Source organism: Limulus polyphemus, unplaced genomic scaffold, assembly GCF_000517525.1.
Source record: "Limulus polyphemus unplaced genomic scaffold, Limulus_polyphemus-2.1.2 Scaffold9460, whole genome shotgun sequence".
NCBI classification, from domain to species: domain Eukaryota; kingdom Metazoa; phylum Arthropoda; class Merostomata; order Xiphosura; family Limulidae; genus Limulus; species Limulus polyphemus.
This window is the reverse complement of record NW_013675070.1, coordinates 11,158-22,642: the sequence shown is the minus strand read 5'-3', so window position 1 is coordinate 22,642 and position 11,485 is coordinate 11,158. Positions and strand designations below refer to the sequence as shown.

General features: G+C 32.1%; 1 protein-coding gene across 1 annotated transcript in view; it reads left to right on the top strand.

Moving 5' to 3' along the window:
• Nucleotides 1-2,444: 2,444 nt before the first annotated feature.
• LOC106475931 (CREB-binding protein-like) overlaps nt 2,445-11,485 on the top strand; it is a gene marked incomplete at its 3' end in the record, with an annotated part of 19,816 nt that continues 10,775 nt past the window's right edge. Inside the window, exon 1 of the mRNA XM_013936607.2 lies at nt 2,445-3,181. Within this exon, the coding sequence (XP_013792061.2) occupies nt 3,100-3,181 (82 nt within the window). The remainder of the gene's footprint in view (nt 3,182-11,485) is intronic.

Here is an 11,485-nt window from a genome sequence, read left to right as displayed (position 1 = left end):
ATATTCAGTTTTCAGCAACACAGACCATGGAAGGTCTTCGTCAATATTCAGTTTTCAGCAACATAGACCTAGGAAGGTCTTCGTCAATATTCAGTTTTCAGCAACACAGACCATGGAAGGTCTTCGTCAACATTCGGTTTTCAGCAACATAGACCATGGAAGGTCTTCGTCAACATTCAGTTTTCAGCAACATAGACCATGGAAGGTCTTCGTCAATATTCAGTTTTCAGCAACACAGACCATGGAAGGTCTTCGTCAATATTCAGTTTTCAGCAACATAGACCATGGAAGGTCTTCGTCAACTTTCAGTTTTCAGCAACATAGATCACGGAAAGTCTTCGTCAATATTCAGTTTTCAGCAACACAAACCATGGAAGTTGTTCGTCAACTTTCAGTTTTCAGCAACATAGACCATGGAAGTTGTTCGTCAACTTTCAGTTTTCAGCAACACAAATCATGGAAGGTTCTCGTCAATATTCAGTTTTCAGCAACATAGATCATGGAAGGTTCTCGTCAACATTCAGTTTTCAGCAACACAGATCATGGAAGGTCTTCGTCAATATTCAGTTTTCAGCAACATAGACCATGGAAGGTCTTCGTCAACTTTCAGTTTTCAGCAACACAGATCATGGAAGGTCTTCGTCAAAATTCAGTTTTCAGCAACACAGACCATGGGAAGGTCTTCGTCAATATTCAGTTTTCAGAGGGAATGAGATTGTTGGAAAACAAAGCATCCACTAGTTGTAGCTAGAAAAGTAAAAAAATAATAATAACAACAACAAAAACAAAACAAAAAAAACGGAAATTCAATATGATATTATACAGTCTGAAAACTTATAACGCTAAAAACCAGGTTTCGATACCCGCAGTTGTCACAGCACAGATATCACATTGTGTAGCTTTGTGTGTAATAACAAATAAACAAAACTTCTACTTCCTATGATATAGCCAGTCTCTACATGAAGGGCGAGCTCCTGGCGGTGTAACCGCTGAGATTGTCATCCAATATATATTTTTTGATAACACGAATATAACGTAACAATTTTCAAATTTTATATGTTGAACAATGTTTACATGGGCCAATGTTAATGTCTAGTTGAAACCTAATTTTAATAAAAACTTAATTATAATACAAGTTGATAATTTTGTTATCTTTGGTTCATAATACGAACACATTATACAAAAAATATATGTTTTATAGAACACTATGTATCGCAGTTTTTAATACGACATTTGTTTTTGTCGTTAAGAAAATTGTGTTTATGTTGTTTTTAGCACAAATCTACACAATGGGCTATCTGTGTTCTGTTCACCGCGGGGAGTCAAACCCCGGATTTGACTGTTGTAAATCCGTAAAATTATCACTCACCCACCGGAGACAACTTAGAAAACAAATAACATCATAAAATATTTCCAAATTGCAGCTACGTAGAAATATTATGACTCACGAAGAAATGCTTTAAAACTGAAGAATGTTAGCAATGAAACTAGAAAACTTTTATTTAAATCCAAAGCAATGCATGCAATAAATAAAAATTTTATTGTTAAATACTTGCGGTAAGGTTGTGGCTATCAAACATCAATCATTGTTAACGTTAATAGCCTATACGATCATTTAAGTATAATTATTAATTAGTTTCTATGTTTTCAGTAATTAATAACAAATAATAATAAATTAATAAATCAAAAGACTGTGAACTCCAGAGTATCTTTCGAAGTTTTCTTTATTCCTCAACATTTCGGCTTTACGCCTTCATGAGAAACATAAATTTTCTGTAACGTACGTTATCACTCAAATTAACACCCGTGTATTTTTGTTAATAATTAGATTTAGGTGACTACTAACCGTAGCAGAAATTTCATTGTTTAGTTGAATTTATTGCATAGCATCTATGAAATCGAAAACAATGTACTGTTTGTGGGCACAACTCATACACAAATTTGTTTGGTGTTAAGCGCAAAACTACAAACGGGCTATCAGCACTGTATCCACAGCTGGTATTGAACCCCTAATTTTAGCATTATAAACCCAATAGCTTACTTCTGCGGAACCGAAGGACTGTTAAACGAGAGGCAGTTATTTAACTTTTTTTTTGCATATGCGTTTCATTATATATCTATATATAAAGCCTAATTTTAAAACCATCAGTTTTCATTTATAATTTTCGTGTTAAATTCCTATCATTCCAATATCTTCATTCAATAAAATTACGTAAAAGTCTGACTAAACATGTATCAGTGACTTCACTATTTATAAAATATCTGGATGTAATAAGTGCATATATATTATTAACTCCACCGGCGCAGAGACCAAGGAGGAAGAAATAAACCTGCCTATAAGAGTAGAAAATGTTTATCACGTGGCTTTTGTTATCCAATCAAGTACAAGCTTCCGGCGTGAACCATTTACAGTCGCTCTTCTCCCTGGTTGTATGTGACAAGCATAGAAAAACTTTCCATCAACAGCCGCCATATTAGTTTGTTTCGGGAATATTGAGCGATAGATGTAGAGAAATCTTTCGTATTTACCATTTGTTTTTTAAATATCAACCATAGCTAGAGTTTAGATATCTAGTTATAAGGAAAGTTTATAGTAAGAAAATGTATTTTATTTTGAACGGATTGAACCGTGTTTAAAGTTTCTAATGTAGCCCCTAGTGCGTGAAGTCTAAGTTAAGCGTCTTTCGATGCCACATTGCCAGTCAACATAAGCAGAGCCATACCGTACACAGGATCTACAAGCCGAAACGCTTTGGCTAGTTTGGATTTGATGGAGGCGGGGGCTGATCGAGATGCGTTAAAGACAATCACGACGTCAAATCGACGAAAAATGGCCTGAAATCGGACATGTGCACAGCACAGTCTGTATTTCCGTGTATTGTAACGCTGCTTGAATTTTTGACATTTAATTATCCAACAGTAAACGGCATTTGACAAGATTAAAATATTTAATGTGGCAGATAAACTTACTCAACCAGGTTAATGCGAGAACCTGGCATAACTGATATTGATAACAAGCTTATTACTAACGTTAGCTTTATGCACAGGTTATTTAGTTCATAGTTGTTAAGATACGAAGATACCTTTAAACTGAGCAAAATGGCTGATCTTGTTGACGGAAGGCCACCAAATAAACGGCAAAAATTATCTGAACCAACGCTGTCAACATCGGATGGCACAGGTAAGCTGTCTTACTTTTGAATATTACATGACACGATTGTTGTTGAGTTACAGTATGGTATATGTTAAATATCACTGTCTGTTTTCAACTCGTGGGATTTAAGTTCGAGTCAGATTGCAAGTTTGGCTTGTGTTACTCTGACTTAGGGCTAATTTAATGTAATATGCAACAGGAGCTGTTCATTCATGTAATTAAAAGCTACAAATACCAAGATTCATGTTTGAAGACTTGATAAGCTTTGTCTGCTTGCGTGAGATTATTTACGAAAGTTTCAACCATATACTGCTACTCATCAGGTTCGAACAGGTGGATAAAGATAATACCAACATGTGTTTTAGCCTTCAAATTTCAATTGTGAACAAAATTCCTTCTTACATATAACTTCCTTAATCACCAACATGACTGCTGTAGTGAGGTTATCAATATTGTGACTTTTAGTAAGATAAAACACCTTAAAACGTACGCTGTTATACTATTGCATAAAAGTGTAAACACAGAGGTAAGTTGAGTATACATCTGATTGTCTTAACAACATTTTTTTTTCACTTCTCTCTTGTTAGAGCTCTCTAGTTTACTGTCATAGTAATGTTTGCACTAACTAAAAGTTATAATTCTGTGCTTGCATAATTATTTCACATTTTCTGTGAAGACTTTTATTAGTTCTGGATAAGTGAAGTTATCCAAATTTTTTGAATTATTTAACCAGATTGCTTTTTGTCAAGTTTTAATAAGAGGAAACAAAATTTTATTGTGAAGTATTGTTCAAAGATCAATAATTGGGTGAAAAAAAACCCACCAAAAATAAACATTAGAAAAACAGTAATTTTTAATTTTAAATAACAGTTTGGTGGAATATTCCTTCTTCGGGTTATCGTATTAAAGTTTACACGATTACACAGATGATTGATGAATAGTAAGAGGGTAACTGATTTGCTTATATAACAGTGAGTAAATTGCCATCAACAGTAGTGGAGGCTGGGATGTTACAAGAGGTTAAAAGGAGAATCAGTGATTTTCTGAAAATAAAAGATTGTCTTTTTTTTTGGAGGAGAGTGTGCAGGAACCAAATAGTCCCTGTTTGTTTGTATGTTATGTTAAAGTCTGAGTTCTGGAAATGTATTGTAACAGAATAACGTGCAGCAATTCTAATGAAGCACGTATGAGATTCAAAAGACAACTGTGTTAGTAGAGAGAATACAGAAATTTAAAAATAAGTTTGCCTTTTTGTGGAATATGAAAGCTATAAACTATCCTCAATATATCAAATTATCTTTGGAGTAATTATGACACAGTACAACAGTGGAATACTGGAAGTTTCTCTTTCTTTTAGCATATCTCCCACTAAGTGTTCTAGGTTTTAATATAATTTAAAATATTTAGAGAAATATCAGAAAGACAACACCGTGTGGGCCATATTGCAGAATGTACCTATAATATCATATTGATATGACAAGAACTTGAAAGATGTATTATTTCTGGCCGCCAGGAAGAAATCTGGAGTAACTATCTTTACCGACATGCAATACGATAAATAATTTATAAAATCAAATTCTCTCGGTCATATCTTCAAATGTTCGATCCATATCATTATTTCTCTACACTGTGGCCAACTTTTAAGTTAGAGAAACTTGTGTGCCAGCAAAACAAATACAGAAAAATCTTTGTACGATCCAGAATTCCTAGACCTGTTCCGAAGCATATTAACCAGTAACATCAGGATAATGGCTCTCGGTTGTACATCACCAATCTGTAGAAGGAAGACAACATGGTGAAAATGATCTAATTTCTAGACTGGTACTATCCAGCTAAAAGTAAAGAACGGTGTATTTAATTTTAATCACTTAAAGAACAAACTATCATTTACACATCAGATTAGTTGCACATGACATAGTGCTACTTTTAACCTTTTTTTCTATTCATCATTTAACTGTTCCTGGGCTAAAATGTTTTGAAACTGAGAGCTCTCTTGTAAAATTGAAAGTTCTGGTAATTTTCTCCGATGCAAAGTTCACAATGTTGATAGAATTACTTTATGTAATCCTGCAATCTGTACTGAAGATATTTAACTTTTTACTGTAACATCATTTACTACACAATACAAAGTATTACTGTAGTAGTTACTATTATAATGGTATGTCTTAGATTAAACTAATGTTATATTTTTTTTATAGTCTGTATGACAGTATAGGTTAATTATTAATAACATTAAGAATTAATGAAACAGCTCATCAGAAATGTTTTATTAAGATTTTTAAATGCATAACCAAATTGCACAAAACTCGCTAAATGTTTTCTAAATAGTGTCTAATTTTAGTGTGTAAAAATTTCTAACATTTGGTATTATATGTGTGCTACTTTCTAGTTTGTAAAGCTTTGAAATTTTGTTGAGAAATTGTTTTATGAGTCTTAATTTTTTTTTTTTTGTCAAGTAGATAATTTTATTTTATATATTCGGTCAGTTTTAATGTGTTTGATCTACGTATCATTTCATAATTTATTTCGCCAACTGCGGCCGTGAAACACCAATAAATCATACAAACACGGCAATACTCAAAATTTATAAACGATCCTTCAAATTGGCATTACAGGTATCTTTATCGGGTATCATGGAATATCTTGACAGTATTTTTGGGCAATATCAATTTATATTTACTAGTTATAATTTTTTTCCCATAAATAAAAAGCTTGTTTTTATGCTGTTTGAATTTAATAAACTAAAAGTAGTATTCAGTACTATAAAAAAAATTTGTATCATCTGATTAGTTTTGCTATTTTATGTACGTGATGAGAAGGTTAACTGGAGAAAATAATAATTAATAGGATGTGTGTTAAAAGTAAATCGTAAAAAGTTATTACCTTAGTCCTGATGTGTTGTGACATCATGAAGTTGATATACTTCACCAGCTTAATGAAGTTCACACAGTAACAGTTGTTGTAAAGAAATTTAATGTAAATAGTGTCTTAACCACTACTGTGTCATTCCACTAATCGGCAGAAGGCATTCAATATAGCACATATAGTATGGTTGACATGTCATTATACATTCTTTATTTTCATTTAGAATTTCTTTTCATTGATCTTATTCGATCCATTATCAATTTTCTGCATGCGAAATATAGTTACTCTTATGTCATGCGACGTAACAATGATCATTGGTTGGTGCTTAAGTTGAAGGACCAATATTACGAATAGTTCATTCACTTATTGAGCTGGGACCTCTAGTAAATAATTCTAAATCTTGATGATTTGAAAATGTTCAGAGACTACTGCTGGGAATAATGTCAACATTAATGTTCTACCGTTTTATCAAACTACTGAACATTAATGTTGACATTATTCCCAGCTACCGTTTTATTAAACTACTGCTGGGAATAATGTCAACATTAATGTTCTAACGTTTTATTTAACTACTGCTGGGAATAATGTCAACATTAATGTTCTACCGTTTTTGGTGCAAGATATACATGGATGGTGTAATTTAAGTTTATCTTCTTCTGTTTGACACTTGGGCCAAATAATATGGACCTTTGGTGGTGTTGTAATGGACTTCTTTCTCCTTTGGTGGTGTTGTAATGTACTTCTTTCTCCTTTGGTGGTGTTGTAATGTACTTCTTTCTCCTTTGGTATTGTTGTAATGTACTTCTTTCTACTTTGGTATTGTTGTGATGGACTTCTTTCTCCTTTGGTATTGTTGTAATGTACTTCTTTCTCCTTTGGTATTGTTGTAATGTACTTCTTTCTCCTTTGGTATTGTTTTAATGTACTTCTTTCTCCTTTGGTATTGTTGTAATGTACTTCTTTCTCCTTTGGTATTGTTGTAATGTACTTCTTTCTCCTTTGGTATTGTTGTGATGTACTTCTTTCTCCTTTGGTATTGTTGTGATGTACTTCTTTCTCCTTTGGTATTGTTGTGATGTACTTCTTTCTCCTTTGGTATTGTTGTAATGTACTTCTTTCTCCTTTGGTATTGTTGTAATGTACTTCTTTCTCCTTTGGTGTTGTTGTGATGGACTTCTTTCTTCTGTAGGTTGTTGTTGATTATTTGGTAAAGTAAGTGTTGTTGGAAACGTATTTTTAAAATTCCTTCTCTAACATTCTGCGGGTACTTTCGCTTATATGCTGTAGTCACGATTAACACTAAAATGTTGCAAACTTCCTTCCATGAGGAAAAACAAGATGACAATTTTCGAACACTATTGCAATAACACTTCACTTGGCTAGAATGTAACAAACACTCTGATGCTGACTAATGTTCACACACGTGTTTAGTGTTGGGGTTCTGTCTACAGCTTCTCTGAACCTTCAAGACTTCATGTGTTCATTACATCGCATTGATGATTCAAACAGTACCAACATCGAAATATGTCAAAGCATAGTTCACAATAGTATTTCAATGAAATTTTAGCTCAAATTATCGCTTTTCTCTAGGTTGAAAAGAAAAATTAAGCACATGTTAGTTTCAACAAATCACTACAAAATACTTTTCCATTCCTATATAGATACATAAGCCTAATTGGAAATATTCATTTAAAGGCTCAAGATATCACTCATTTTGTTCAAATTTTAACTTGTCTTCAACATAAAAATATATTGGTTTACAATCAGGTAAGTTACGATGTCTTTAAAAATTTTAAGTGTTCAATTTATATGTAAAATTACAGTGCTTGCTTAGAATTGCAGTATACTGATGAGTATTGAAGTTTACACACAAAATTCAATATATTAGTAATTTGGAATCTGGCAACTCCTCTTCCATGGAATTTAATGCTGAATTTCACTTAAAATTAGATCTTTTAAAATTGTCCATCCCTGTGGCAAAAGCTTTTATTTTTACATTTTAAAGAAATATATCAACCTTGGACTTCAGTTTTTAGGACAAAAATGCGGATTTAATGACACGGTTTTCTTTACACAAACATTTGGCTGGAATACACAAGAACAAGCTCCATTAATTTCATAGTCAATAACTGTACAACTGGAATAAACGCTGTTACAAATAACCTTTCAGTTATAAATACACAATCACAAATTTACAAAATAAATTTTAACCAGGCTGGCAACCAGTTCTTAAGAAAATCACCAATATATATCAAAACGAATGAAGTATATCACATTTAAGAAGCTTAACATATCTGATTTTTTATGCTATATGTTTCACTTTTATTTAACACAACTGAGTGTCTTTAGTCTATTTTATTGATGTACCATTTAAAAAGAATTTGGTGTGATTTATAACTTTACATATCATGAACGTGGTTCTATCTTTCCCTCACACCCTAACGTGGTCTATCTGTTCATGTTTTCCACATTTATTGCTGTTTTTTGAGAATATTTAAATTACAAGTAGTTGGTTTAAAACATTTCACTTGCCTCTTCTGTAAGAAAATTTGGTGACCAGAATTTGACTTTTTTAAAACTTGATCAGATTTGGATGGTAATTTACTGAATGCTGTTTCCAACCCCCCACTTATGACACTACCCTGGTAGTTGTTAACCATGTAACACTTCTGTGTCATTGACCAGCAGAATGTCTTACTAAAAGAAACTACAGATGGTGTATACTGTATTAATCGGAACTTCATCTGTTAAAAAGTTCCACTTTCTGTGTTCAAACTTACTGCATGACCTGATGCCCAAGGCCAATAGGGTAAAGAGCTCGGTAAATTAAGAAATCGGCTGGACCTTTGGAGCATTTATATAGCCTACTGATGTATACTTTTTAGGAATCAATATAAAATTTTATTTCTTTTTTTTCTTATAAGCTCCTCTAAGTATCAAAACTTACTACCCTACAAACTGAACATAGAAAATTTGTTTCAGTTAGCTAATCTTAATAAAATCAAATCAAAATCATTATAAAAATCTCATTGAGGAAAAATTGGGATTCAAGTGTCTTTGTTACTTCGATCTACTTTCATTTGTTACACTGTTATGTCAATACAAAACCATGGGGAAGTTTATCCAAGGGATAAGTCCTGGAAAACTGAGGGAAACAAGAAATGCAATGTAAATATGATGATACACATATTGTAACAGAAGTAGCCAACAAAATTTTCTTGGTTATTTGACAACTAAAGATAGCTAATATACATGCAGGACAATATTTGGTCATAATACCTCAGGTCAAACTGTTCCTGACCAGAAAGCAGAGTCATAATATTACACTTGAACTTCAGACAACAAAGCTTTTCTGTTTATTCAAGAGTCATAATATTACACTTGAACTTCAGACATTAAAGCTTTTCCGTTTATTCGTCATAATATTACACTTTAACTTCAGGCAACAAAGCTTTTCTGTTTATTCGTCATAATATTACACTTGAACTTCAGACAACAAAGCTTTTCCGTTTATTCAAGAGTCGTAATATTACACTTGAACTTCAGACAACAAAGCTTTTTTGTTTATTCATTTGCTTAGTTTCTAAATTGATTATGTTTAAAATTTTATAATTTCTAGGCTGATTAAAATTTTATAAAACACGTCAAGTTTTCATTTTAATTCAATGTAGAATATAATGGAGGACTTGCTGAAACTCTGAAGTACCAATAACTCTAAGTGAGTTTGGAGACTTTGGTTAAGGCTGAAAATTACCTACTGTATTTGCTTGAATATAATGTGCACCCAATTTCGAAGAAAATTAGTTTTTTACCCATCAGTAGTACAAAATGTATTGAATAGTTTCTAAGTACAGTAAACAACTACCAATGTGTTAAACATGTTTGGAAATCTTTCATTGACATTTCTTTTACGTGTGAATTTTCCAAAATTTATTGAAAAGTTTATAGGTGGTAACACACTAAGCTAATCATTCCTCTTCACATAAATCTTCATGGTCGCTACCATTGGATTCATCAGATTTATTTCCTTCCCATAGCATGTCACCATCCACCGTATTGGATATGCAAGACTTTCTGAAACCTTGATGACTTTTGGGTGGTAGCATCTAGTATAATACATAACAAAATTGAAAGTGTGTAAATATAATGTGCAGTCAATTTTTAGGGAGGTATTTGGAGGGAAAAAAAAAGTCCACATTATATTTGGACAAATACGATATTTGCATTGTTTCCTGTAATAGTAACAATTTTCTAGGTAAACAGATTTAAAAAATGCCAAAGAAACCAACAGTAGTTCACCGTTGTAGGAATAATTTTTTCTGAAGGCTGTGGTAGATTTTCTTTCTGGAGAAATTGATCGGTAGTTTTCAATGAGGGTTATTAGTGATGGTTTAATATTCTTTTAGGTACAGTGTTATATGTTATCCAGCATTTCATCTGCAAATTTACAAAGCAGTCATGACTGAATTTAAAACCACTGTTTGATTGTACATACTATTTTGAGAAACTTCTTGAATTACTGGATTGTTACTCGTTTTTTGAGCCGATTATTGAGGAATGAAGTCAATAACCACAGAAGATTAATGTCCTAAGTTAGTGGTTCCCAACCTCTCCAACTAAGGACCAGCTAGTTTCGATTCCAGATTTCATGACTGCTTCATAAAGTATTAACTTTTATATTACAATATAAAATAATATACTTAAGTAGCTATATTTTAAAATCCTTTTTTTAACCATAAATCCACGTGGACTGGCACTGGTCCACGGACCACTGGCTAGAAAGTATCAGCCTAAGTAAGATGACTGGACTTGAGAATAAGTTTCAGTAAATTTTGTTAAGAGTAAAGTTTTACCAAATAGTAACAATATTTTTTGAAATATCAGGTGAAGAGTGTGATACAAAAAAAAGTTAATGAATTCATTTCAACATTTTTTCATCTTATAGAAGGTGAACACTTATCTGTATGCATATGAATATTTAGATGTTTACTATGTAAACTAGAATCTTAGGAAATGTTTATTTTTCTTGAATTACACCACACAAATGTTCTTTTCTCTATATAAATCTTTGAAACGTAACATACATTTTTGTTTTATCACAAAGTATTTTTGATAATTGTTGAGTTTACTACACTTAAACTAAATTACTCAATTGTTTTGTTACTGTAGTTTGGGTATTCTTTTTATAAGGAAATGTTTGGTTTATATTGTTATATAAGTTACATACGTTAAAGGAATTTTCAGCTGAAACTGCTTTTATTTTATGCCAGTTTCTCCTTTCTCAATTGACTATTGATTTACAGATACTAACCATGACTAAAAACCAGTAAAAATTCATTAGATATTATTATCTAAAGGCCAGTTCAGAGTCAAATAAAATTCATTAGATATTATTATCTAAAGGCCAGTTTAGAGTCAAATAAAATTCATTAGATATTATTATCTAAAGGCCAGTTCAGAGTTAAG